Raw genomic sequence first — 26,089 nt, forward strand, 5'->3', positions numbered from 1 at the left:
TTCTCCACACTTATTGGGCTGGGTTGCCAAGCTTTCAACTATTGCAGAATGCGGGGTTTCCTTCAGCTCAGCTCAAGCTTCCCCACTTATTTTTGATACTGTTTTGGGGGAAGCTCAGCCTTTTCTGCTGTTGAGTGGCAGCGGCCAACCGTGAGTCCTTCCATATCATACGAACATTGGTAACCAACAGAAGAGGGACTTGCTGGAGATGATTTGGTTCATTCGAATTGTGGAAATCAATCTGAAGGGATTCAGCCATGGGCCCATGAACTGGACATGGACAAATCCTCATGGAGTACTGAATACCGAGTCCAGCCAGAGTATGCCTCGCCCATCCATCCCGCCAAGCCAATGGGACTAATCACCATTCTGGAAATGGTGGGTAGCACGCAAGTGGCTGCGCGTCTCCTGTCGAACCAAAAGCTCTCGCTTGGCGTATCGCCAGGCAGACCAACAGAGAGGCCGGGGTTGCAGCCTTGCCTGGCAGTCCATAGCCAGATATTCTCTATGAATATCCGTATGAATAAATAAAAAGTCACTCACGGAAGCCCACCGACAACAGCGTAACCTGAACCTGGCCTGGCCCCATCCAACCACGCGGCTTTTGATGCGACAGGGTGAAAGAATTATCGAAAGATGGGACGAAGACAACGTCTCATTCTCTCTGTGCTGGTCGGGGCGCACTGCGCCGCCGCCTTGTTTGAAGGCTTTGTCGATGTCAAAGTCATCGAAACGATAGTAAGGGCGGCAGCAGCAGCACCGGCACCGGCACCGGCACCGGCAGAAACGGCCACGGCACTATCAACGTCGATAGCGACAGCGTCCCTCGGTGACGATGAACTAGGCCGACAGGCCTGTAGCACGGCCTTTGGGGTTGTCGACAAGTGCAGCTCCGAGGGCTTTCTCGCGGCGACTGCCGACCAGGCCAGTGCTGCCAACTGCTTCTGCTGCTATTCGAGCACTTTCCTTAGCAACCAGTACCGCCGGTGCGCTTCGTCTATTTTCTACTCGGCGCCTGGCGAGTCTGAGGCATATACAAGTACGTTCGTTGCCGTGATGTCGATCTAACCTGTATTACGGCGCCGCAGGACAAACAAACACTGGAAACTTACATCCAAATAGCTGCTGCTGTTTTATACTCCATCTGCTCAGACGTAGGCAGAGGGATTTGCTCTGCGCCGACACTCCCCACCGCTCCCCCCATCGTCATCACGCAGTCATCGAGAGCACGAGGAACGCCTTCCGCGTGTTTGGCCATCCTCGACATCGTGTTCTCTTGCGGCAGCGCCATCCCGAACCCTCAGACGGCCGACTCGGAACAGCTAGCCTCGTGTTTCTGGTATGTTTTCCTCGTCCCCTTTTTGTGCCTTCTTGTACCCACCTGTGCTGTCGCGGTAAGCAAAGCCGAGAACTGACCGTGGATCCGCCAAAAAGCTACACACATGGCACCTACACCACAGCGCTGGAGACCTTGGCCTCCTCGTGCGCCCCGTGGGCTTCAAGCCAAGGCGGCCCGGGTGACTACAGCTGTACGAGGCGCCACCCTTTCCCTTCAGCGATTGCTGAACTAGCAGCTTCCTATCGCTAACACACGTCTAGTCATACTCGTCCTCGAGTCGTTCTGCGAGCGCTACCCGCCGCAGACGTCCAATCTCTTGCCGACTTCGGGCTTCAGCAGCGGCACCCTTCCCACAGCCACCAGCACCGACGTCGGCGACTGGAACACCCTTATCTCCGGAAGCAGCTCGGCCTCCTCGACGCCGCCGGCGAACTCCTCGTCAACGTCTTCTTCGTCAGCCTTCAGGGTCACGGCGTTCACCACCACTATCACCTCGGGTCTCGCTCCGCCGGGCGCGGCGCCTGCGAGCCTGATCGTGTGGCTCGCTAACGCGGCGGCGTTTGTCTTGTCTTTTTTCTTCCTCGTCTAGAAGGCAGGGGAACTTGAAACGGGCTGGAGAGTTGATGAATGGCTCTCTTTCTCTCTTTCTCTTTTTCGCTCACTACCTTGGAAGGAATATAGATGGAACAACTTGGGGTGGGGAATCCACCTAAGTTGACATTCTGTTGCTCCCTGACTTGTTTACTTCCCCCCAAGTTTGGCTCCTGACTTGGACCGTGTGCAGAGTTCCATACCGTGGAATATCTGGTTAGAAATGACTCCGCACCGCGCGCCTAGCCAAGGGTGGAGTTCAGCTCCTGTTATTTCGCAGCCAGGAGGTTGCAGACTTGGACCGCTACCGTTGGTGCCGTCTTAATACAGTTATCGAGAAGTACTCCCGTAATGCAGTGCCGTTGTCGGCGTTGGTGAGGCGGCGGAGGGACTAGGTACCGTACGCTAGCAGCAGGTAGGTTATCAGCATGTAGCTCCAGTGGTAAGAGTCCGTAGAGATATAGACGGCGCCCCTACTCCAGCTCTCCTAATTAAATCTTTCAAGAACCGTTCTTATTTCATTCTCCAGAGCTACTAGAAGAAATTATAAATATCCCCATAAAATGAGGAATGCCGCTTCCAAACTCTCCTTCAAGATCCTAGATGATCTAGCAAGCTTATAAGGTGTCCCTCAGCAATGCGTTTCAGCGCCGCTCTCGTGTCCTCATCCTGGTTCATCCTCAATAAATCCTCATTGGCCAGTCTCCAGGGCAGAAGGGAGCCCAAGACCTCGTCCGCATCGGCAAGCTTGTCAATGCCGGGAATTGTGCTCGGGCGCTTGACGTCTAGCTTCTGCAGCGCTTCCTCCCACACTTGCGCAAGCTCCCAATCAACCGCCAACCCGCCATCGTGGGAATCTGTCCGAGTCGGAAGAGGCGAGGGAAACTGGCCACTGAGTTTAGCATTGCGCAGTAATTCAGCCTCTTGTCCCTGTAGGGTATTATCGTCTAACCAGCCACAAAGCTGGCCACCATTGGTAGCAAAGGAGCGGAAGAACTCGTATGCCGGGTGCTGAATACTAGAGAAGTCATAGTCGAGGAGCGCCGTGATACGGCCCGTCGCGGGGTCGTAGAGAAGATTATCAGGGGCTAATTAACTATCATTCCTCAGGTTAATTAGATCAAGAAAACATTTTTACGTCAAGTGAGTATGGGGGAGAAGTTGCTAAAGTCGGCGTGTACGATGGCTCGATCTTGTTTCGACGAAAAGTCGGATTGTGCCGGGAGCTCACGCTCAACGCGTCGATTCGCCCTCTGATGCCCTTTGCTCGCCAACCCTGAAGGTTGGGTTCGTGTCGGTCTTGGCGAGCGCCGCTTTCAGGCGATCCCGGTAGGACTCTTCCAGAGAAGACCAAGGTCCCGCACCGACACTGACCATTGGAGCGCTGACAATGGCACCGCTGTCATCAAACGTGACTCCTCCCCAGCCCTTGATGCTCTCGGGAAGCGGGTAATCCTGTAGCCCTTGAACCAGTGCCGCCATCTACGCCAGGATTCCCTTCTTTTCATCCAGGGACATGGCTCCGTCGAACGGCTCGGCAGCCGGAACGCCAGGCATCAGCTCCTGCAAGATCCAGCCCGCGCGCTCACCATCAGCCGCACCTCAGCCGAAGACGCGGTGTACAACGTGGGGCTCAATATGACGCAGGGCGGCCGAGGCTAGGGTGAGCATGCTAACTTCATTCTGCACCCGGGTCTCTTGGTGCATTCCATGGGCCTCGGAGTTGCTCAGACGGGGGATGAACTCCTTTGCACCGATCGGGATAGGGACGCAGCCCGGCTGTCTGAATTTGCACGAGGAACCGACAACGCCTGAGGGGAGCGCGAGACGGTAGACAAAGTTGTTGCACTTGAATGGGTGGTTCGGGTCGTACTGGATCGGAGTGATTTCGGTCCGCTCGAAGTCCTAGCATCGCCCGAGAATTAGAATCATGGCTTGGCTGGGCTGGCGTGTAGATGGAATTTGGAGAAATGGTGGGGCGAGCCAACCCAACTTGGGGGCAAGCCTGAGGAGTACTTCGTACCTGGCTAGAGACATTGAAAAGATCTCCGAGCAACTTTCGGATGTAGTCGAGGCGGGCCTAGTACTTACCCTGGCTGTGAGAATCGGTAGCTATGATAAGCGTTTGTTGGTCGATAGATTTGAGTTTGACTTTCTCTCGATGTTTTGGATGGTGAAAGGGAGGGGAAGAGGCGGTCAGAGGCCGAACGAACGCGAGGAACGCCTCGTGGCCGTCCGCTCGGAAACGTCGTGTTCAACCGCATTCCCATGATGCCTACTCATCACTCGACCATGTCCCCCACCGAATTCAAGGACGACAGTGAGGCTGAAGAGGGCTCTCTCCATTCGAGAGAGAACGGAGAGCTCGACTCGGCATCTCTTCAAGGCCCCTCCTCCCTGAAAGCCAACGTGGTCCCCTGAGCCTGCTATTAGCGACAAGGGCACAGCTAACATTGTTTGCACTAGGGGTAATCCTAGGCGTAGTCTTATCTCTTGCTCTTATTTCTCGAATCACCCAGCGGAAAATCGAAACCAAGACATGCCAGCAATGCGCTTTTTGTGTCTCAGTATTGTAAGTTCAGTCACATTGGGCGTGTGCTATTAGACCCGACAGTTCCAGACAGCAGACGTATCAAGCACCGCTTTTGAACGAAGCTGATACGGCGCACTGGCCACTGTCTTCAATGGGTCTTTTATGCGAGAAACAGTCTACCGTCTCGCCTGGAGTAGACGCAGCGTGGAAGGGACTGGGAATTGAGTGTACGTCATAAATTGTTAGGTAGGCCTTAGTCAGCTCACTAACATAGGAGAATAAATAGACAGGGTTTCTATTATTCCGGAAGCGGAACGAATCGTAAGTGATCTCACAAAGCGTCACGTGTAGCGAGTAAAAAAGTACGGTAGAGGGTTCTTTGTGAACGTGGAGGGATTGCACCACTTACATTGTCTGGTACGTAAACCCCTCGCTTCAGTGACATGATCACAACTGTTATGCTAATACATAGTGCTATGCTATGTAGAATATTGTTCGCAAAGCACTTTATTTCAACTACGATTATTACAGGGCCATTCGCGACAACACGCCCAACGATGAAGATGACATTATCAGGTTCCACGTAAGTAAGTTGATGCTCCCCGGGGTGTGGTTTTTATCATCACAGCAACTAAGGCTTGGCACTACCAGCGCATTGCTTAGATACTGTCCGGCAGGTGCTCATGTGCAATGTGGACATGGGTGTGCTAGGGCAGGTATGGACACGGCCACTAGGTTCGAAGGATCGTGAGGCCTTTCTGGACTTCCACACAGCACAAATGCAAAAACTGCGAGGCGGTTCTGGAGCGGGGGAAGGCGCATCAGGCGCCACCTAACGAGGAACTTCCTCCTGGCTATGTTGCCTACCGAATGACGGCGATGTGCTCCCATTTATCCCCTGATCTCCAAGTATAGGATGAATTCTACGCTAGGGCTGCCTGTGTCAAGCAAAACCGTTGAGTGCTCGGCGCTGAGCAGGGTCTTGGCACCGAGCGCGGGAATGAGACGTTCCCATTTGCTGGCCATTTACAACTATGTGTGCGGTGCGAATTGGAGGCTGACACAAATAGCACTGGACACTTCCTTCATCGAAACCATCTGTATTTCATAAATGCTACAGAGGCCCGTTTAATCTTGGATTAAAATGCAAGGCGTCACACATACGTTATCGGGCCCATAACTAGTGTACAATCCTCCCGCCGTCGCTTTTAAAGAAGAGCCAGCAATTAGATACACGTCTCCGTGGTGACTAACACTGTCGCAGCTCGCTGTTCAAAAAGGGGGGATGGTAAATAAACAACGAACACGCACACGCATGTGTGTCCTTCCAACAAGAGTCACCCGTCAAGTCAGCCAGCAAGCAAGCACACGAGTTTAAACACTAACTAGAGAGCGCGGCGTGTCATGCCAGGACAGCTGTCCTCGCACAGCCTTGGCCTTGGGGACCAGCTCGAGCGCAACCATCCAGGGGTGGCCGTGGCCGGCACCGCCGATCTCGGTACTGCTGCTGGTGCTGCTACTGGCCCTGGTGCTGCAGCTCTGGTACGACCCGAACCCGAACGGCCCCAGCTCAAAGTTGAACGAGTCTTTGACCGTATCCATCAGCCGCACAATCTCCTGCGGGTCTCCCCGCGGATCCACAAACTCGATCTCGATCTGGCTGTTGCTGTTGCTGTTGTTGTTGTTGTTGTTGTTGTTGTTGTCGTCGTCGCCGCCGTTCTCGTCATCGCCAGGGCTAGATAGAACGAGGAACGCCTCGCGCAGGCTCGGAAACGTCCGCAGTAAGCAGAACTTGTTGTACGTCTCCCAGGGCCGGCGGATCTCGGGCTTCACGTGGTCGATGGCGAGGCGGCGCACGTGCTCGACCGTGCCGCCGGGCACGTAGCGGCCAAAGTCCCGAGCCGTGTCGTCGTAGCCCATGACTCCGCACCGCGGGAGGTAGAGGATGTCCAGCGCCGGGAGGAAGTAGATGTTGGCCGCGTGGGCCCGGGTGCCAAAGGCCTTGACGTAGAGCCGCAGGCCCTCGTGCCGCGACTCGTGGCAGACGCGCAGGATGACCGGCGGCCGCGCCGTGGTCAGGCACCGGTCGTGTTCTTGCGAGTAGCGAACCTCGACGGCCCGCGCGTGGCAGCTCTGTCTCCAGATCTGGAGCCGGAGCTCGGCTGGTAGGGACGGGAATAGATGGAATATTTGGGCCTCGGACGGCATGCTGGCAACAGGGAGACTGATGGGGTGGGATGATGGCATGCTGGGCACGATACTGGATCTGGAAGGGATCAAGGAGCGGTCCAGCCAGGGCAGGCAGGTTTTGATGTCAAGACAGGAAGAATACACGTTGCAGTGCCATGACGGGCACTGACATGTGCTACTAGCAGGACGGCGAGGCTGGGTGACTGAAGAAAAAGAGGAGGAGAAGGAGGAGTCCTCCCGTGGGGCGAGATGAAAAAGGCACTGAAGCCTAGACTGAACTGGGAGAGCCATATGTAGCTACCGTTCATATTGTGGAACTCGGAGGCAGGGGCCGGAAGCTTTAGGCCAGTACATTGTCGAGGGCATTCATTCCTTCGTCTGCCTGACGTAGGGTGGTATATTACCTACATCCATGGTTGCCCTATTGGCAGCGGCGTTATGACCCCATGAAAGCCAAGCCAGCCTGCTTGGTACCTTACCCGACCCGGGCAGGTAAGGTACCACCTACCTACCTACCTACCTACCTTGGGCCCGGGAGGTGTTCAAGTTGCTGTCGCACTCGAGGCTGCTAGAAGTAGGTTGGGCCGGTGTAGCCTTCCCCATGTTTGGGCAAAATGGAAACGTGGGCTGACTGTGCCCGAGCGGGACCAGAATAGAAATACACAACTTATTATTGACGCTGCAGCCCTGTGATACCCAGCCAGTGGCATCATCAAGAGCTGGTCCCCCGCCGTTATTCGATCCTTCACTGGCCAGTGGTATTGAGAGGTGTGTGTGTGGTGTGGGGCGGGCGGGCGGGCCTTTGACGCTTGACGAAAACCAAGCAGCGCCGTGGTGGTGCCTGGGTAGAGACTTCCATACAAACTGGCCACCACAGGGTGGTGTGATTGAGACTGGTGGCATGGTGATCATGGATGTTCTGGGCCGTCCAAGGTACAGTACTAGTGTACTTCGTGATTTACACATAGGGATTAGGAGGTAGGGTTAGGGTTAGACCCTGGTGCGGGCTGGTGGAAATGTGAAACAGTAGTGGATTTATCTAGCAGCGGATCCCACGAGGTCTCAGCTCTCAGCGGGGATTGTTGCAGGGATCCTCAACCCCACCAAAGTGCCTGCCATTCAATCCTGTCCAATCGCCTGGGCTGACAGATTGAAGCGGGCAGCCCTTTTTCTCCTGCACATGCAGGCGAATGTCAACTCAACCGATAGTTCAAGACAACCTAAGACCGAGATCCTTGGCAGCAAAGAGGGCCCTGAACGTGTGCCTGCCAACAAGAACTTGTCCGCTAGGCGGAGAATGCGGGCGGCAAGAAGGATGGCCTCAACCATGTCAGCATCATCTGCTGCGCTCACCTTTGAGCTGGTGGCCAAATGCTCTGTGGGTCACCACTGCTTCCCGCCGTCTGGCAATGGCAACCAAGGTACTTTATCTGGGGAAGACATGTAGCTGACAAGCGATTTGCTAGACGACGAGGGCTCGCGCCTCGATCCTGACGCTGCCCCACGGCCCTGTCAACCTCCCCGTCTTCATGCCCGTGGCCACGCAGGCGTCTCTGAAGGGAATCACGCCGCAACAACTCGAGAACACGGGATGTCGCCTCTGCCTCAACAACACATACCACCTCGGCCTCAAGCCCGGACAGGAGGTCATGGACGCCGTGGGGGGTGCCCACAAGCTGCAGGGCTGGGACCACAACATCCTGACAGACAGTGGCGGGTATGCGCCTCGTTACCCCTGAGACAGCATTGTCGGTCTTCCATTCGCTGACCCAGACAAGCTTCCAGATGGTCTCGTTGCTCAAGCTCGCCACCATCACGGAGGAAGGCGTGCGCTTCCTGTCGCCGCATGACGGCACGCCCATGCTGCTGACTCCCGAGCACTCCATCAGCCTCCAAAACTCGATCGGCTCCGACATCATCATGCAGCTCGACGATGTCCTGGTAACCACCTCCCCCGACATAGTGCGCATGCGCGAGGCAATGGAGCGCAGCGTGCGGTGGCTCGACCGCTGCATTGCTGCTCACAAGCACCCCGACCGCCAGAACCTTTTCTGCATCATCCAGGGAGGCCTGGACCTGGACATGCGCCGCGAGTGCTGCCGCGAGATGGTGGCCCGTGACACGCCCGGCATTGCCATCGGGGGGCTGAGCGGTGGAGAGGCCAAGGATGACTTCTGCCGCGTAGTAGCCGCCTGCACCGAGCAGTTGCCCGACCTCAAGCCCCGGTACGTCATGGGCATTGGCTACCCCGAGGACCTGGTCGTGAGCGTGGCCCTGGGCGCCGACATGTTTGACTGCGTCTGGCCCACGCGCACGGCGCGATTCGGCAACGCCATTACCAAGAATGGCGTGCTCAACCTGAAGCGCGAGATGTATGCGACCGACTTCGGTCCGCTCGAGGACGACTGCGGGTGTCCCTGCTGTAGACGCGTCGAGCAGGAAGGTGCTATGGGCATCACGAGGGCGTTTGTGCATCACAATGCTGCCAAGGAGACGGTCGCAGCACACCTGCTGACCATACATAACGTATGGTACCAGTTAAATCTGATGAGGGAGGCCAGGGATGCCATCATTGCCGACAGGTATCCGGCGTTTGTGAGAGAGTTCTTTAGTAGATTATACCCAGATGGACATGGCTTCCCCTCGTGGGTAGTCGACGCATTGCGAGGTGTAGGCATTGACCTGTTAGAAACCTGAGCTCGTCTGCATCATTCCATTTGCGTCATTCTCTGTGGGCCTATACACCTACTCTGTGTGTTGCAATGGGTAATGGCAAAAGTAAAAGGGAAAGGGGGTGAAGCTCTTTAGAGGTTCAGTACTGGTAAACAAATGGCTCCAGGGTTGGGGTTAAGGAGGGTGGCTTGGCATTACGAAAAGTGGCCAATGAAAGAAGGCTTGCAAGCTGTGCAACGCCCAAGCCCGGCCAAGGTTCCCCGAATTTATTTTCGGAGGACTCTTTCTCAATCGCCGACCGACCCTCTCCGGACTCGCAATTCGACCTGCACTCTGCAGCCCAGGACTCGGACTCGGACTCGGCCGTAGCGTACCATCACAATGTCTGCGGCGGCTAGGAGCGTGTCCCCGGGGGGCGCTCTCCTCCGCAGCTCGCGCATGTTCAGCCTGCCGGCGCCGATTCCCGATCCGCCTTCAACCTCCGCGCTAGGGGACAAATACTACAACGAAACGGCCACGCGCGCCTTCCCAACCCACCAGGTTATCACGACGCTGAACTCGTCACGCCAGCGGGGAGAATGGGGACTCAAGCGTCCTCTTCCGCTCAAGCCAACAACCAGGACCACGTACGCCATGATGCGCGTCAAGCACGTCGACACTCCGGAGCAGATCACCGACTACGACCAGGGTACCGATCACGGCCTCATGCTGCGCAAGTTCCAGGAATTGAATATGGCCATCACAATGCCTCTTAGCCGATCGACCAGGGAGCTCGACGGGAAATTCATTCGGAAGCCCATCTTCAACGACGCTGACGACTTTACGGCCACGGTCCCGGCGAGAAGGGTCGCCGAGGTTGATACGCGCTGGAAGTTCACTGGGCCTTGGCTGGCCGGTATGTCGCCAGGCGAATTCCAAAAGTGGGTGGTCAAGAGCGTGAGGCCTAGACGGGCAGAGTTCCAGAAATTCCTCAAGGAGCAGCTCGCTCTCGACATGTCGGAACCCCTGCGCAACAAGGCTTTCGAAGACGGAGAGGAGATGCCTGGGCCAGTAACTGCTTCCACTATCACAGATGACCAGCTGACCGAGTACCTGCGGAGACTTCGGCATGACAAGCAGGAGCTCTACCACATGGTTGGCACGTTCCTAGACCTTGCCCCGCTCAAGGCCCCTTCTATCATGGAACTCGCGGCTGCGGGAGAGGACACCTCCAAGGTCCACCTGCGCGACTCCAACAGCCCCTATGCAGAGATGGGCCCGCCTGTCACTCACCCGTCGGCTGGTCTCTCGTACCTTCGTACCGCATACTACATGAACAACCATCCCATCTACGGTCCGCAGAAATTCCACACCCCCGTGGAGTCACGGGTCATCAGACCACGCCGGACAGGGCTGGGTCTAGACGCAAAGCTCGGTGTCGCTGGATTCATTGCCCAGCCACCCATTGGCGACACCCTTTCCAACAACGCCAAAAAGAAGGCCGAGGCACTGGATAGGCTGGACCCGACCCTTGCCGGTGGTGCCAAGCTTTGGATCGAACCCGTGAGGGCGACCGTCGACGCAACCGGACGTGTTGTCATGGATGTCGTGGATGTTGACCTCGAGTCTCTGGTTGTGGCAAAAGAGTTGCTTGGAGAGCTCCATGTATTTGGAAAGCCGAAGAAACGCGAGCCGGTAAAGCGTGTAACTGCAGCGCAGGATATCAGGAACCGTTTCCGACAGAGGGTGGCACCCATGCCGACAATGTCGAGCCCGGAGCAATACGGGACGCCGGCCCCAGCACGTTGATGGGGGGTTTGTCGCGGTGGCACTTGAAACGGTAGATGATGTAAAGGGATGTATATTATAGCTCATTGTCCTTCATTCTCCCAGGACATATGGTAATGCGGGTTCCTTTTGTAACATCTCCTGTAAATAGCATGCAATTATTCCGTAAACCCTCGCAAAACAAAGAAGACGGAACCCAAAATGCCAGCCATAAAATGTGGAATGTATATCAATATGGAAACCCTAAGAGGGGTGGTGATGGTGTCGTGTATACCGTATCTGAAACAAGGTACCTTGGTATATTTGTACCTCTGGAAAGGAATGAACAGGCAAGGTACCTACACTATGTACCTATCACGTGCAATTAATACAGCGACGCCACAGTTTCGCAGCACCGCCAACCACATACCGCCCCACAGAAATGGCGCCACACTTTACCCTTGCAGTTGCCCTAATCTTAGACTCAACCCCCACAATTGAATCTACACCAAAAAAAAGGCCCTTCCGCAGCTGGCACTTTTGCATCAATCAACGACACTCCAAGCTCTCACCTCCTCACCAGCGTCGAGTACAGCCAGCCGTCAAAATGGGCCGCGTCCGCACAAAGACAGTCAAGAAGTCCGCCAAGGTCATCATTGAGCGGTACTACCCCAAGCTCACCCTCGACTTCGAGACCAACAAGCGGATCTGCGACGAGGTGGCCATCATCGCCTCCAAGCGTCTGCGTAACAAGGTCCGTCTATTTTTGTCCGGAAGTATTTCCCTAGCCTGTTGCTGACAGCTCTTCCCATAACCAGATTGCCGGCTATGCTACGCATCTGATGAAGCGCATTCAGCGCGGCCCCGTCCGCGGTATCTCCTTTAAGCTCCAGGAGGAGGAGCGTGAGCGCAAGGATCAGTACGTGCCCGAGGTCTCTGCCCTCGACTTCACCCAGCACTCGGAGAGCGGCCAGCTCGATGTCGACACCGAGACCAAGGACCTGCTCAAGCACCTCGGCGTAAGTTTAACTCCCAAAATGCCGCTCCGGCTAGCAAGAGCCTGCTCGGGGCTGTGGCCCCCGGGGTACCGGAAGCTGGGGTTGCTAACAAGTCCGATGACGAACAGTTCGACTCCATCCCCGTCAACGTTGTCCCCGTTACCCAGACACAGGCTATCGAGCGTGGTAACCGGCAATTCGGCAACCGCCCTCCTCGTCGCGAATAAGAGTCGAATTCTTGATGGGTGGACGAGACACGGAAAGTAACAAAAATCATACTGGGCAAGGGGACCTTGTGGGATATCATTGCTTTGGGCAAGGGGTCTTTTCTACATGGCTTGCACGGATGCACGGATGCACGGCGTCTATCTGGAAGGTAGTGAGTGCACGATAGATCACACAAAAGATCTGTTGCCCACACAAGGTGTCGCTGATTCTTCCGGAATATCCCGGGGGATGACGCTTGATTGCCAATTTTCCTCTTCCCTGCAGCTCGCCTGAAAAACGGCAGCCCAGGAGAGACCCGTCTGTCCGGTTCTACTTTAGGTCTCATCGTGAGTGACATGTTTGGCGGGTTGCCTCTGGCGGTGTGGCCCACAGCTGCCATCAACGTAACGCGTGACTTGGCTGGCTTCTTTGGCCATGGGACTTGTTGTGCTTTGCGCACGCTTCTACGATGGGTATCATTCTAAGTTCCCCAGTTCCTGTGTGAAAATGAATATGCAACCTTCAAACGCCTATCCTCCGGTTTTTTTTAAAGCCCCTAGACACCTGTCAAAGACGGATTGTTGCCGGGATGTCGTCATCGTCACTTTCCTCGTCAACCTTGTTAGTGCCAAACTTGATCCTGTGGCCCTCAATCCTAAGATGCGTATCTCGGTCTTCAGCCACTAGTTGCTCATGATCCGGAGGCTGAGCAGGGCTAACTGTGATCTTTTCCCGGATCGTGAGGTTGAACATGGTGCCTGGTCTGGGCGGTCGTCCGGCGTCACCTCGCTCGACGGAAAGGGCAGCAGCGGCTCTCGCGGCCTGTCTCCCGCTGCTGGCCTCGGCTTGAGCCAGCTCTTGGTCGTTGGCACTGGCTAGCGATGTCGGCTCCTTCTCTCCATTCTTCTCCTCCCGTAGCTCGATCTTGGCGATGGTCTGGCCGTTCTTCCTCAGGTACGTCGGGTTGTCGAGCTGCACCTTGATGGATAGCGCGCGCGCTGCGCAATCGTCCGAGCACCACTTGTTCAGGTCGTCAACGCGCGCGATGCCCGACGCCATGATCTTGAACTCCCCGATGTAAGCGCGCTTCGGCCGCGGACACAACGCATACCCGCACTTGCCCAGGCAGTTGCGCTCCTCGATCAGGTCCGCGTACTCGCTCGGCAGGAAGCCCTCGACCGCCGCCACGAACTCGCCAGCGTCTGATGCTGATGGTCGTGTCGCCGACGCTGATGCGTCGACCGGGAACTGGCTCAGCCGCTCGAATGTCTCCACCAGCACCGCCGGCCGAATCTCCTCGTCGCGCAGCTGCTGCAGCCACCGCGCCTGCTCGTGGATCACGGCCAGATGCTCGCGCGACACTCGCGCGGCGTTGTTGTTGTCGGTGTTGTTCTCGTCGTCGTCGGTGCTGCCCAGATGCGGCGGGGCAGAGCTTTGAGCGCGGGGTTTGGGGATGCCCTTGGGTGGCTTGGGCGTCTGTTGCCGTTGGCAAATTGCGTTCTGGGACGCAGAGCCCGACATGTTGTATGTTCGATTTTGAATAGGAAAAGGGTCTTCGGGACGAGAGCAGGTAGGTAGCACTGCCCGCCGAAGTTTGCTGGCGTGCGTTTCTGACGAGCAGAATAGCTGTTTGCGGATGCAAGACACGAAAGACCTGAGAAACTACGGTCCTCGAGCCCTACAGCGGGAGGCGCTGTAGCTCATTGGTGCACGGCAGGCCGTTCTTTCCCACACAGTGCAGTGCATACATGCTGGCCCCACACCACACCGCCTGCGGGGAGATTTTGGGGATGAAGAGGAGGCGTAAACATCGATGAGTGACCTACGATACACAGCCGTGGACGTAATTATCTGACCTCTACAGAGTACTAGTCTTCCAAAGGCCCTACCGACCTTAGGTAAGGCACAGAACAGTGCTGTACAGTACAGTACTAAGTACTCGTTCAGTCCAACTTCTCGCAGGACACAGGAAAAGACGGGCGGCACAGCGACGGGAAGCCTTCCGTTGCCCATGGAAGCCAAGCCACCCAGCTACCTTATTTCGAAGTAGTCAACGGAAGGCACTGTACCTAAGGTATGTCGTTTGGAACTGGTGCACACCATCAACTTCCTTGCATGTGCCTTGACGTTGACGCCGCCGCCGGGTGAATTTGTTTCTAGGCTCGCCGGGTTTCAGCATTGCCTGCCTAGGCGCAGTTAGGTTGACGGACGTGGTGGCAGGGCCGACGACTCGTTTATGCGCTGACGTCGTCAATCGTCACAAGGGGACACGACACGACACGACACCCGGCCTGATGTTTGTACCTCGAAAAGGTAGAATGCCCGCCGACTGAGGTGATGGGAGACGCGACGTTCTGACTTGGCACCTAGAGCCGTGCACTAATTCCATCGCACTACGCACAGCAATTCTATTAGCATCACCACCTAATTCCCTACTGCGTACCTTCTGCATCGACTACGTACGCTACAACATTAACGGGTGCAACAGGCCGCCACTGGCCCAAAAATACCAGAGACGGACGGTGCGCTGAAAGCGACGGCCCTGAACGGTACATACGGTACGGCGGCCCCATCGAACATCTCGCTTGACCGCGGGCCGATCTCCAACCACCTAAACTGTTTGAGAACTTGGGACACAACCCTCGAATACCCACCCCCTCGTCGTCCATTTTCCCCAACTTGGGCCTGAACTCGGACCTCGACGAGTGCGAAAACCCACACCGCTTCCCTCGCTCGCAACGAAGCTCTACCTTACCTGGCTTAAGGCTCGACAGGCTCAACCACGGCCATCGACGTCAACCACGCACGCACCATCCGTTGAGCATTCCGTGCCGCCTGCAAGAACCGAGGCTGCCTTGGGCCGCCTTGCCTTGCCTTGCCTTGCCTGGCCCGGCACATCCTGCCCCGCTCTAAGCTGTCTCTGTAATCACCACTCTCCGACCTTGGCTCGCTCGGTTCTTGCCGCGTCATCGCCATCATGTTCAAGGTCAAGGCGCTCTACGAGTATACCTCGCCGCACGAGGACGACCTCGCCTTTCCGGCCGGGCAGATTATAACTGTCACGGAAGAGGAGGACGCCGAGTGGTATGCTGGCGAATATGTCGACGACGCCGGCACCAAGCACGAGGGCATCTTCCCTCGCAACTTTGTCGAGAAGTACGAGCCTACTGCTCCGCCGCGGCCTGTGAGAACTCGCACCAGGAACAACCAGGATACTGCTGCAACTGCCGAAGCTGGAGCTGCATCGGCCGCCGCCGCTCTGCCACCGCCGTCGCCCGCGCTCCCCCCGCCCGTACAAGAGGACAAGCCGGAGCCTCAAGCCAAGCCTGTGCCTGCGCCCGTGATAGCTCCGCCGCCTACCCAGACAGCTTCCTCTGCCCCGCCTACACCCGCAGCAGTTCCGGAAGCTCCGGCGCCCAAATTCGCCCCCGCCCCCGCCCCTGCCCCAGCTCCAGCTCCCCCGCAAGCTCCAGCTGCTGCTCCGGTGCCACCAGCTCCTCAGCCTGCCGACTCGCCCTCGCTCCGCTCGGCAGCCCCTCCAAAGCCACCCGTCGCTTCCGCATCCAAGCCGAGCGCAGGGCCTCCGCCTCCCGTGGCCGAGAAGCCGATGGTAGGCTCGTTCAGGGATCGCATCGCCGCTTTCAACAAGCCTGCAGCACCCCCTGTCGCTCCCTTCAAGCCCGGCAGCTTTGGCTCAAACAGCTCCGCCTTCGTCAAGAAGCCCTTCGTCCCGCCTCCACCTAGCAGAAATGCTTACGTGCCGCCCCCGCAGCAGGCCCCCACGGCTAGGGTCTACCGTCGCGATGAGGACCCTGAAGTGAAGGAGCAAGAGGCCGAAACCCTCGAGAATGCCGGCAGAGCTGGGCTCGTCCCTGGTGCGTCGGCCGAAGGAGAGGGCGAGGATGACCAGCCAAAGCCCCTGAGTCTGAAGGAACGGCTAGCCCTGCTGCAGAAGCAACAGCTCGAGACGGCTACGCGCCACGCTGATGCTGTCGCCAAAAAGGACAAGCCAAAGCGGCCTCCTAAGAAGCGCATGGATAGCCAGGATGTTACGGAAGAGGGCGAGCCTGCTGCCCCGCACCAGCCGCCTCTGGAACGACGAGATACAGAGGAAGTGGCCGGCAAGAGGTCTTTGGATGAGTCGTCGGCACACCCGCCTCGCCTGCCGCACCCACCGCGCCGCAAGTCGTCCAAGGGCATTGAGCCACGCGATGGCAACGAGGCCGACATGTCCGGAGCCGGTGACACAACCGAGGACCAAGAGGAGCTGACTGAAAGGGAAGACAGCGACGAGCGACCCAAGCATGTCGCCTCGGCGGCTAAGCAAGATGACGAGGATCTTGCCGAGGAGGAAGACGTAGACGAAGAGGATGAAGAGGACGACGTCGACCCTGAGGTGCGGCGCAAGGAGGAGCTGCGGGCCAGAATGGCTAAAATGTCTGGCGGCATGGGCCTGCCCGGCATGCCCGGCATTTCTATGTTTGGTGCGCCCATGTCTGCGCCGAAGAGGAAGAAAACGGCAGACAAGCGGGCCGACGAGCCTGAAGAACCCGTTTCGCCAACAACCCGAGCGCCTCCCGTGCCGGCTATGATGATGGCACTCCCCGGCATGTCACGGCCGTCGCAAGAACCCAAACATATTGAGTCAGATGGCGAAGAGGAAGAAGACGAGCAAGAAACTCGCGTAGCGACGCCTCACCAAGAGACAGCGCCTTCATGTAGGTCTGCTGAATCTCGTCTATCAAGCATAGCTGACACGGTCAAAGTTCCGTCGAGAGAGCTCGCGCCGGCTCCTCCACTTCCTCTCGCCGGGAGACCAGCCCCGCCGCCTGTTCCCGCGGAATGTGAGTATTATACCCGCCACAATTCCATGTGGGATAAAGTTATTAATGTCGTGAAGCGCGCCCGCCGCCGCCACTTCCACCTGCGGCAGCGATCAAGTCGCCCAGCGAAGGTTCAGTGTCGGACGACGAGCTCTCTGAACGACCACATGACGAGTCAGATACTCCGAGAGGCGAAATAGCACAGGCCACCCGGGCTCCACCCCCGCCGCCTCCTACTCTCACCTCGCCTGTGCTCCCGCCGTTACCCCCGATCTCGCCCCGGCCAGCACAGGCGAAGCGCCGGTCGTACATCGAAGAGGCTTCACCGACATCTCCTTCGGCTCCGGCCCCGCCACCGCCGAACAGACGAAATAGTAGACAGCCTCCCCCGATTCCGGGGTTTTCCCCGGCTCCGCCGCCCGTTCAGACCAGACCGCCTCCCCCACCGCCGGGGCCGGCGCCGCCCCTCAGCCGGACTTCCACGGCCGATCATCGGACAGGGGCCCGCGCAAACGACGAGGATGGCGACGAGGAAGAGATCACGGAGTACGAAGGAGACTACGATACGGATATTGCCTCGTCGGTGCCTCACAAGGACGCGCTCAAAGCTCATCAAAGAGAGTCGAGCTTTGAGGACGCAGCACCACGGTCCCCCAACGTAGAGGTGCCCCCTATCCCTTCAGCAATGGCACCCAGAGCAGGCCCACCGCCAATTCCGAGCCAGCCTGCTCCGAATAGCCGCAAGTCTACGGACATGCCTCGCGTCGCTCCGCCACCACCTCCGCCGCCAAAAGAGACGCCCCAGTTTGCCGAAGAGGACGAATATGATCCCTACAGCTACGTATCGCCAACGCAGAATACACCTGCCGTGCCCTCTTACACGCTGCCACAGCCCCCTCCCCACATGCGGAGCCCAGAGCAGATGTTCCCTGCCGAAGTACCGTCCTTTGCGTCGTCTCCTAACTCGAGGGCTCCCCCTCCTGGTCCGCCACCGGGCCGAGCCCCTCCGCGGCAGTCTCTGGACGTCCAGCGCCCGAGTGTGGGTCGCCGGTCCGTAGATGCTTCGCGGCCGTCGATCGAGTCGGGCTTTGTGGCCAACGAGATTGATCTGGCGGGCCAATCCGGCTGGTGGCTGCAGCCCAACAATTTGCCTCCACAGCTGCAGGGCCGCAAGGACATCTTCTTCGAATCCGAAGAGTCGAGCGCTGCCAACCCCCGCCGCGGAGGCAAGACCACGGTCACGCGAGACATATATGTGCTATTCCAAGACTACTCGCAGACTATCATCACGGCCCGGTTCGACCCGCAAGACGCCTCGGATGTGCAGCTTGAGCAGCGTCACGAGCCGCCGCCGCGTGCCCTGCGCCAAGACCAACTCGAGCAGAGCTACGAACGCTTCGGTCGAGCGATCGGCGAAGCTGTGGTTGGCAAGAAGGACACGGTAGTGGGCGACGGCACGCCGCAAGCGCTCGTTTACGAGCTGCTGCGGCCGTTCAACGACGCGCTGCTACCCGTGGGCTCGCGGGCGTACGGGGCGCTCGTTTACAGCAACCTGGCCAATGCCAGCACGACGCAGAACGACGAGATCCGGCCGGGCGACATCATGAGCATCCGCAACGCAAAGTTCCAGGGCAAGCACGGGGCTATGCACGCAAAGTACAGCATGGAGGTGGGCAAGCCGGACCACGTCGCCGTCGTGGGCGAGTGGGACGGCACCAAGAAGAAGGTGCGCGCCTGGGAGCAGGGTCGCGAGAGCAAAAAGGTTAAGCTGGAGTCGTTCAAGCTTGATGACCTGCGCAGCGGCGAGGTCAAGATCTGGCGCGTCATGCCCAAGAGCTGGATCGGCTGGGAGGGCAAGAACTAGAAGGCCGAGTCTGCACTGCTGGGCGTCGAACTGAGGAGGTTTTCTGTTGGAGGGGATGACGGAGAATATAGGGAGGCGAGCGGTCCGGCTGCCTTGGCCGTGTTGGTGAGGGTCGTGGTGAGAGCTGGGCGGTGAAACATGTTTCGTTGGCACATCATTTTTCTTTGCGAAATCATCATTTGCTTGTTTGTCTTTCTTCTTTTAGCTTTCAGCTCTCAAGATTCAACTTTGACTGTTGTGGTCCTCATGTGGGGTTATTTGTTAGGTGTGGTTGTGGGTGGTAGTGGTAGTTTAGTGTCAGGTGATAGTGAGTGAGTGCGTGAGAAGTGTGGATAGGGAACTGAGCAGGAGAGGAGAGGTGCCTGCGTAGTCAGTTTAGTGCTGGCGGTGTCAACTTACAAGCCTCCTTTTCTTCCCATTTTTCATTTGTTAATTCTATCTTTCTTCCATCCCATTGTTGCTTAATCTGATTGTGTGAAGTGAGGGCTATGCTGTGGTGAATTGCGAAGATGGCATTAAATAGTTTCGCCCCTCTTTCTGTTTGTTTACTTTTGTTTAATACATGTCTATTTCTGTTTCATCTTGGTTGGCTACCTTGGGGACTTTCCCAGTCTCTTTCTTGCCTTGTTAGATATTCTATTTTATTTATTACCAAACTGCAAGCCAACAGAGGACTTTTTTTTTTTTTTTTTTTTTCGCAGTTGAACTACTGTTGTATTTATGATAGTTGTGCCTTCACCTTCAACGTCTTTCTCGTTCAAATTAGGAACGGTCAAGTCTTCCTCGAAACCCACAGCCCTAGACTCGTGGTGTTTTCAGTCTTCGTATTGCCCAAAGATGAAATAATGTGACAGTCATCTGATGACTATATTCAGCCATACAACATCCGCCCAGTGCCAAAAGAGAAGAACAAGTATCAAGGAGGTCCCTATCCGTATTCCGTCGCAGAAACAAGTCTGTCAATTTCACCGCTGGCCTGGGATGGAGCGAGAAGGCAAGCAACTTCCCAGTCCGCAATAAAATGTTATGCGATATGCTTTTATCTGTTCATTCTAGTGTGTGCTTAGTGACGGTGGCGGGTATAAGGCATTTCACATTTGTGATAGATCTAGATATAGAAGCCCTTCCTTGAGCAGACGAAATATAATGTTTCATGTAATAACTTTTAGCGATTGACAGCTAGCTGTAGACCGACGAGTCGTCGAACCGCTCCCAGCGGAGATGCAGCACCCACTAAAGTCGGTCTCTTGAGAGAGTCTCGACGAGGCACGAGCTGAGAATTGTTGACAACTTCATGCTTTCTCAATTGGGAACGCCCAAAAGAATGAGACTAATTCCCGGACTTTACGTCTCATTTGGGCACGACGGTGCGACCGTAATATATTAGACTATACTAAGCCGCACATAGCCTCGCTGCTGGTGAGACCAGCACAGCCACGGCCGCGGGCTGGACTGAAAGGGAAAAAAATAAGATGCCAGTCATCATCGCACTAATTTGCACTTGAGAAACCGTTTTCGGTATGTATTGAATCGGTCAATGGCAATGGACATAAATTCTGCAATCAATAACTAATACATACCCACCTTAGCTCATGCATCGGCTTGCCTAGCACCGCGACTAACACTAGCTTACTCGGTTGATCAGATATTCGGTGTCTACACATTTGCAAGACAGGCAAGCCAAGTCTGACCGCGTGTGTAACACACACACATTCGCTCACACATACGCCCACGCACGCGTAATCGGTCGGCTAAGGCTCCCGTCAATACATTGGGGCGCTGGACGGCAATATGGGAAGGCAACATGACTGCGTTCGGGCACTTCAATCATCCACCATGTGTGCATATGTGTGTCTGCATGTGTAACCACAATTGAAGCCGGCAAAGTGCCGCTTGCCCACGCGCAAAAAATCGCAGCTGTTGCGGTAAACCTGCGGCATCGGCCATTTGCCCGACTGCCTCCCGCGCCCGGCTGGCTCCGGGCGGTGGCGATTGGGTGGACGGCCGGAGGTACATGTACAGAAATTTCTAAAGAAGAAAATAAACCCCTCAAAAGGACCCCCCAAAAAAAAAGAAATGCGGCGATCTGCCGTCTGCCGTTGGACGGTCCGTCGATCGCCAGGATGAGCGGGCGAGAACCCCTGTTCTTAAATTCCCTCGTTTTGTCATCCCTCTTGCGCGTCTCAAATAATAATAATAATACGCTGTAGGCACAAGCTATCCTGCGCCGTCTGTGCGCTGACAATGGGGGCGCGGGAAAACGGGGACCCTTTCCGCACCCGTGATGCTTACCGCAGGTACGGGGTGCATAATAGTATGGGGGGAAGGGGTGCTGCGGTTTAGTCAGAAGTTTGGTACCCGAGACTAACAGCGCCGTGCGGAGGGAGAGGAAGGGCCATTGCTGACGGGGATGGAGTGTGCATGATGATGATGATATTGTCGTTATTCACCGGAGGCTGACTGGCTTCTTGGACCAACAAATGCTGTGCAACGCGTCCAGGAAAACCCTCGTGACCTTGGAAACAACCGGCGATCCCCTTGCCGAGCCGACGTCCGTCAAGCCGGCAATCCGTCCGGGTATGGGCCATCTCGCTGGCGGCCTTGACCAACCATCAATAAAACCCCACGAGCACCTTGAGCAACATCCCGAGCTGTATCCCCCCGTTTCTCCCGGCCAGTGACGTTGGGCGGCCATGGATCATCCGGTGCCATGATGTTCTGGACTCCGCTCTGTCGCCTCCATAGTCAGTCCACTGTTAATCCAGCCAACCGGCTGGCCTTTCCACTTCACCAGATTCAGGAATGCGACTTTCGGGTTCCAGGCCCAGACTAATGGTTCTTTTGCAGATCAGCCAGGAAGAAGCCCACCTCGGAATTGATCAACAGTCTGCGATTCGGGGCAGCTACGTCCCTCGCCGAATAGTTGACGGCCATGTCAGCCCCCTCACGCCTCACTGGCCGGAAATGGGGCACAAGTAGCGTAGCAGAAAAGAGTTTTTACTTCTCGGCATGGCTATTTGTCTGTTAACAAACCAATGGCATGGCGTAAGAAGCAGCGCCATGCAGCATATCGAATTCTCGGTTGACACATGGTATATCTAACGGAAGTGCCTCTCAGAGACGAAAACAACCTCGGCGTCCGAATTCTTGAAGCTAGGCTAGGCAAGACAGGGCCCGACAGCATCCGACAGGAGACAGCCAGGTGGTCTTAATGTCATGCATAGGCTACACTCGCCTCGTCAACTGAATTGACGCCGTTGGAGAGCCCTGGCCGGGACTGGGTAGTAACACATCCGGCAAATGAGATGTCGCCAGCTGGTGGCATTGACTGCAGCTTGCGGCGTGGGGACCACATGGTATCACAGGAAGTCATCCTGGTGCCCGAAAACACCCATAAGCGCGGTCATGAAGCCCCCGCTAGAGTGCATTGGCGACGAGAACCTCATGTCCAATGGCACCCGTCCCTAGCGCGCTTGGTGCTATATATTTCACCTGGAAAGATATCATCAAGGTCTGGCAAGGTCAAGACGGTTGGCAAGGTCAAGAAGGTGTGAGGGATCCCATGCAGTCCCGCAGTCATGTGTGGATGAAAGAACCAATGTAAGCTCGACCACGGATAAAGAGGGAGAACGAAGGGGTGGTGGACTTGCAGGACGATAGATAAGGAAACCACTTTCAGACCGAGTTGTCGAGATGGAGAGCCTATCGCCGTCGAATCTCATTCCGTAGCCGCCCGCGCGAATGCCAGCTTCCGAGCATGAGTAGGTATGCGGACGGGAGAGGTGGTCGGCAAAGGGACGAAAGATATGCGGCGATTTCCGCGGGCACCCCAAGAGTCGCAAACCCTCTTTAAACAGCCGACGCTTTCCCCCGAGGTTGCTCTGGATGGCATTCAGTTGCCAAACTAGTCAAAAGTCGCATATCGGAGGGTGGGAGCAGGTGGATTACCCAAAGAGGAATATCCGGGGCGCTACTATTGGCCAGCGGAATGGTTGCACCGGTTGCGTCACCAAAGGCCAAACGGTCTCTCGCCCGTGTAAGTGAATCTGCACTCACCCACCGTGACAGCCCCGGCTCCAGTCTACTGCATATGGCCTGTGTCTTGGACCTGGACAGACAGAGGACGTAACCGAGAGCCCGAGACGACGGCTTGGCTGCGCCCTGTACGGTTCAATCTCACGAAAACCAGGTTTGAAGGTTTCAGAATCCCAGGTTACGCTGACAGCGCCAGCCCATTCTCGAGTAGAATGGAAGACGTGAATAGCTCCGTGGGTATTCCGTCATAATGCATGCCTTGCGGAAAGGGGGTGATGGGATCCATCAACGCCGTGACTGCTGGAATCACCCGAATATTGGTGCGACAGCTGCGGAGCATGACGGGTCGAGGGCCGTAAACGCTGCAAAATTCAAGTGCATACGACCTATCCACGGCACGGCAGATCGGACAATGCTGGGCAGGCAGACGAGCCGTGGGTGCATCTAAAGATCAGAATATCATGCTGATCCCCATCTCAAGACAAAGGTATGTAGGTACACAACCTTCGTTGTGAATTGCTAGCGCAAAGGGCGGCCCAAGAAGCGCAGAACTCGCAAAGTAGCTCTCCCAGCTTATGATAGCATATCAAATTGCCCCAGGGGATCCAGGCTTGACGTATTCTGTCGCCTGGTTTTTGGGTAAATGGAACGTGGATTCGCCTGCTGAACAAGGAGGGTTGTCGTCTGAGACATTTGGCCGCGCCTGGGACGAGATTGGATCTGGTTGCCTTCTGTGCACCCCGGATTTGGAGACAGCAAGAAAGCCCCTAGGCATGTGGTTCGCATTTTCGCCAGCCAGCGATATCGGGCCTCAAGGCATTCCTCCAAATCATGTCAACTTCACCTCGACGAGCAGAGGCGTCATCCAACCATCGAAGGGAGAAATCCAGACAGCCCTGGCAAATGGGAGAGGGTCTTCAAGAAATGCAAGCACACGTGCCGGAGAGCCTTGGGGTGGAGTTGGGCCGAAGCCACCAGCGAATGGCGGCTTGACACAACTCAGGGCTGCCACGGTCCGTCCAATACAGATGGGCCTGCATAGGCTCGACAAGCAACACAGCAAAGACTCAATCTGCTCCCTGGATAGCGCCTGGCTCAAGCCCGGATCAAAACGGCCTTCCACTTCCAGGGCCGAGCTTCGTGCGCTGTTCAATTGGGATTTGACGAGGATGACTTGGCTCGCCAGGTTGAGGTTGGGCGCCAGGACAGATTACCGGGAAGCTTCGCTCACGACTCTGGGAAAATTGATGATCCGGGGCGCCCACAAGCACACGGCAGTTGAGTTGACGCTTTTGATCGCTTCCGTCTCTCCCACCAATATTTGGCGAAGCATATTCTTGACAGGAAAGCCTCCCATTCAACAAAGATGAGGAGGAGTGGCGGCCGTGCAATAGGCGGCCAGCCCTTGGGCAACCTGACCCACTCAAGCTGCAAGTCTTCAAGTGCTGGATGGGGGTGGTGGCTGCTGTGGCTTCATGCCGCACCTCCCAATGCCGTCGTGTAGGATTGGCGAAGGTTTCTTTTTTCCCCATTCGCAACTTGTTCCCACGATGAATGGACGCAGCGCCTGTCTACCCCACGATTTGCTCGCGACCAATGGCTTCGCTCGGCGTGGGCAGCCTCAGTTCGCAAGTGCTGGTGGCTAAAACGTCCGGGCTCAACAAGCTCGACAGGTTGCGGGTGCAGTTGGGCACCTGGACATGGACTAAGACAGCGCTTTAGGCACCTCGTGTCGCTAAAAGGAGTGCCACGTACGCCTGTCAGGTTTGCTCTGGTTGCTAACGTCCTGCATCTCGTTTCATTGGGACTGTGGGCCAACACCAACCTAGGCAGCGCCAGCGATAGCGCCAGCACCACCATGGGCTGGGAATACCTCGACTTCCTTTGGGTCTGCTGTCTGCTCGGTCATGGGGGCAGCAGCCAGCGTGAACGGCCCGCCTGCCCAGGCTAGCCCCGGCGGACGGGGATTACGCAGTGAACTCTCTCCATGTCTGCAATATGAGCCGGGAGTATGGAGAACGCTGGCGCAACGTCAGTCAGTTCAATCGTGGTGGGTGTCCTGTCGATAGTTTATCGGCAAGCCGTTGAAAACTCAATGTAGGTCACTGCTCTGGTTACCTATGCAGTGGGTGACCTGTGACTGTTTGCAGTGTTTATCTTAGGTGAGTGAGTTAAGAATAGGCACGGAAAAGGACGTCGAGTTGGCGCCGACTGAAACGAGTCATCATCATTGCGGACATGGCTGGGCCGGCAGTCGGCTTGACACTGGGGGGCCATGACCAAATTCCTTGACGGCCATGTCGACGGCCATGACATCGGGGTGGATTTCTCACGGCAGCCGAGTTGGAACATGGCATGGCCAAGTGAGGGTTAATCACCGTCAGCCCACCAAACAATTACGTCGATACGCTGTGAGACGATCAGAACGGAACTGCCCGCTGTGCTGTGTGTCATTCTCTTCAGCCGCGGCAGGATTGACGGATCTTACGGTTCGCATTGCGCACATTCGCAACCTCGGACCACTTCTGAGCCCGCCAGCCGCAACAACGTCAACACGAACAATGCATGTCTTTAGGTAGGTAGACTAGGCTTCCACGCTTCTATTCCGAACTTCCATGCCTTTCGACCTGGGCTTTAAAAGGGCTCATCTCGTCGGCTCGGCATGCCATGATGGAGACACGAGAGACTTGGTCCGTTTTCGAACTTGTAATGTATGTATGTGCATCATACATCCACACTGTGCCGGAGTTGCTGTTTTCCATTGCGGTAGCCCGTGTTTGGTGGAGAGACGAGGACTGTGCAGAAAATGTCTCGACCTTCTGCAATGAGACTTTGGCGTCTTGGAAAAGCCAGAAGAGGCAACTGCAAGCCAGAAGAAAATTTCTTCTTGCAGAGTTTAGGTTCACCGATTCCCGAAAAGGCTGCGAAGAGGTCGTGGTGGCATGCCAGTGGGATGGCGCCTTCCCTCTCTCGATGGTTCAGTCTGTCAGTTGTGGCAAGTGGCTGTTTCTAGCGTTTTCAAACAGGCCACAGGTGGTGGTTGAGCGTGGGATGCTGGAAAGCCTAGTTAAGGAGTACCTAAGGAGTGGG

General features: G+C 56.4%; 11 protein-coding genes across 11 annotated transcripts; 7 read left to right on the plus strand and 4 right to left on the minus strand.

Annotated features, from left to right (window-relative positions):
* Positions 1-464: 464 nt before the first annotated feature.
* B0T26DRAFT_527600 (uncharacterized protein) lies at positions 465-2,078 on the plus strand. The gene is made up of 3 exons (XM_060435508.1): positions 465-1,039; positions 1,123-1,339; positions 1,435-2,078. The coding sequence occupies exons 1-3, from the start codon at positions 637-639 to the stop codon at positions 1,586-1,588; spliced, it is 774 nt and encodes a 257-aa protein (XP_060289352.1). The 5' UTR covers positions 465-636; the 3' UTR covers positions 1,589-2,078.
* Positions 2,079-2,521: 443 nt separating this feature from the next.
* On the minus strand, positions 2,522-4,200 carry B0T26DRAFT_681813 (uncharacterized protein; the record flags this gene model as incomplete). Its single annotated transcript, XM_060440686.1, has 6 exons — positions 2,522-3,018; positions 3,169-3,385; positions 3,554-3,835; positions 3,954-3,957; positions 4,022-4,026; positions 4,144-4,200. The coding sequence occupies 6 exons, from the start codon at positions 4,198-4,200 to the stop codon at positions 2,522-2,524; spliced, it is 1,062 nt and encodes a 353-aa protein (XP_060289353.1).
* Positions 4,201-4,614: 414 nt separating this feature from the next.
* On the plus strand, positions 4,615-5,706 carry B0T26DRAFT_795177 (uncharacterized protein; the record flags this gene model as incomplete). Its single annotated transcript, XM_060446903.1, has 6 exons — positions 4,615-4,690; positions 4,754-4,784; positions 4,835-4,880; positions 4,951-5,050; positions 5,127-5,179; positions 5,238-5,706. The coding sequence occupies 6 exons, from the start codon at positions 4,615-4,617 to the stop codon at positions 5,376-5,378; spliced, it is 447 nt and encodes a 148-aa protein (XP_060289354.1). The 3' UTR covers positions 5,379-5,706.
* A 131-nt stretch (positions 5,707-5,837) lies between these two features.
* On the minus strand, positions 5,838-6,671 carry B0T26DRAFT_659923 (uncharacterized protein; the record flags this gene model as incomplete). Its single annotated transcript, XM_060438989.1, has 1 exon — positions 5,838-6,671. The coding sequence occupies one exon, from the start codon at positions 6,669-6,671 to the stop codon at positions 5,838-5,840; it is 834 nt and encodes a 277-aa protein (XP_060289355.1).
* Positions 6,672-7,980: 1,309 nt separating this feature from the next.
* On the plus strand, positions 7,981-9,350 carry B0T26DRAFT_757688 (tRNA-guanine(15) transglycosylase-like protein; the record flags this gene model as incomplete). The annotated part of the gene is made up of 3 exons (XM_060446283.1): positions 7,981-8,031; positions 8,120-8,370; positions 8,432-9,350. The coding sequence occupies 3 exons, from the start codon at positions 7,981-7,983 to the stop codon at positions 9,348-9,350; spliced, it is 1,221 nt and encodes a 406-aa protein (XP_060289356.1).
* A 357-nt stretch (positions 9,351-9,707) lies between these two features.
* Positions 9,708-11,114, plus strand: B0T26DRAFT_757689 (mitochondrial ribosomal protein MRP51; the record flags this gene model as incomplete). The annotated part of the gene is made up of 1 exon (XM_060446284.1): positions 9,708-11,114. One exon carries the CDS (start codon positions 9,708-9,710, stop codon positions 11,112-11,114), a length of 1,407 nt encoding a protein of 468 aa, XP_060289357.1.
* Positions 11,115-11,679: 565 nt separating this feature from the next.
* On the plus strand, positions 11,680-12,297 carry B0T26DRAFT_659896 (40S ribosomal protein S17; the record flags this gene model as incomplete). Its single annotated transcript, XM_060438986.1, has 3 exons — positions 11,680-11,826; positions 11,891-12,091; positions 12,199-12,297. The coding sequence occupies 3 exons, from the start codon at positions 11,680-11,682 to the stop codon at positions 12,295-12,297; spliced, it is 447 nt and encodes a 148-aa protein (XP_060289358.1).
* Positions 12,298-12,844: 547 nt separating this feature from the next.
* B0T26DRAFT_757691 (uncharacterized protein) lies at positions 12,845-13,798 on the minus strand (the record flags this gene model as incomplete). The annotated part of the gene is made up of 1 exon (XM_060446285.1): positions 12,845-13,798. The coding sequence occupies one exon, from the start codon at positions 13,796-13,798 to the stop codon at positions 12,845-12,847; it is 954 nt and encodes a 317-aa protein (XP_060289359.1).
* A 1,302-nt stretch (positions 13,799-15,100) lies between these two features.
* Positions 15,101-19,219, plus strand: B0T26DRAFT_527682 (uncharacterized protein). Its single transcript, XM_060435509.1, has 2 exons — positions 15,101-17,121; positions 17,178-19,219. The coding sequence occupies exons 1-2, from the start codon at positions 15,255-15,257 to the stop codon at positions 18,962-18,964; spliced, it is 3,654 nt and encodes a 1,217-aa protein (XP_060289360.1). The 5' UTR covers positions 15,101-15,254; the 3' UTR covers positions 18,965-19,219.
* Positions 19,220-23,215: 3,996 nt separating this feature from the next.
* Positions 23,216-24,421, plus strand: B0T26DRAFT_527780 (uncharacterized protein). The gene has a single exon (XM_060435511.1). It carries the CDS (start codon positions 23,575-23,577, stop codon positions 24,367-24,369), a length of 795 nt encoding a protein of 264 aa, XP_060289361.1. The 5' UTR covers positions 23,216-23,574; the 3' UTR covers positions 24,370-24,421.
* Positions 24,421-24,988, minus strand: B0T26DRAFT_527759 (uncharacterized protein). Its single transcript, XM_060435510.1, has one exon. The coding sequence runs from the start codon at positions 24,857-24,859 to the stop codon at positions 24,473-24,475; it is 387 nt and encodes a 128-aa protein (XP_060289362.1). The 5' UTR covers positions 24,860-24,988; the 3' UTR covers positions 24,421-24,472.
* Positions 24,989-26,089: the final 1,101 nt, after the last annotated feature.

Source organism: Lasiosphaeria miniovina (genome assembly GCF_030549165.1).
Source record: "Lasiosphaeria miniovina strain SMH2392-1A chromosome Unknown B0T26scaffold_9, whole genome shotgun sequence".
In the NCBI taxonomy this organism is placed as follows: domain Eukaryota; kingdom Fungi; phylum Ascomycota; class Sordariomycetes; order Sordariales; family Lasiosphaeriaceae; genus Lasiosphaeria; species Lasiosphaeria miniovina.

Coding starts and splice junctions, on each gene's coding strand:
- B0T26DRAFT_527682 (XM_060435509.1), top strand. CDS start 15,255: ATGTTCAAGGTCAAGGCGCTCTACGAGTATACCTCGCCGCACGAGGAC. Junction 17,122..17,177: donor GCCGCCTGTTCCCGCGGAAT/GTGAGTATTATA, acceptor AATGTCGTGAAG/CGCGCCCGCCGCCGCCACTT.
- B0T26DRAFT_527759 (XM_060435510.1), bottom strand. CDS start 24,859: ATGGTGGTGCTGGCGCTATCGCTGGCGCTGCCTAGGTTGGTGTTGGCC.
- B0T26DRAFT_527780 (XM_060435511.1), top strand. CDS start 23,575: ATGATAGCATATCAAATTGCCCCAGGGGATCCAGGCTTGACGTATTCT.
- B0T26DRAFT_527600 (XM_060435508.1), top strand. CDS start 637: ATGGGACGAAGACAACGTCTCATTCTCTCTGTGCTGGTCGGGGCGCAC. Junction 1,040..1,122: donor CGAGTCTGAGGCATATACAA/GTACGTTCGTTG, acceptor ACATCCAAATAG/CTGCTGCTGTTTTATACTCC. Junction 1,340..1,434: donor CAGCTAGCCTCGTGTTTCTG/GTATGTTTTCCT, acceptor TCCGCCAAAAAG/CTACACACATGGCACCTACA.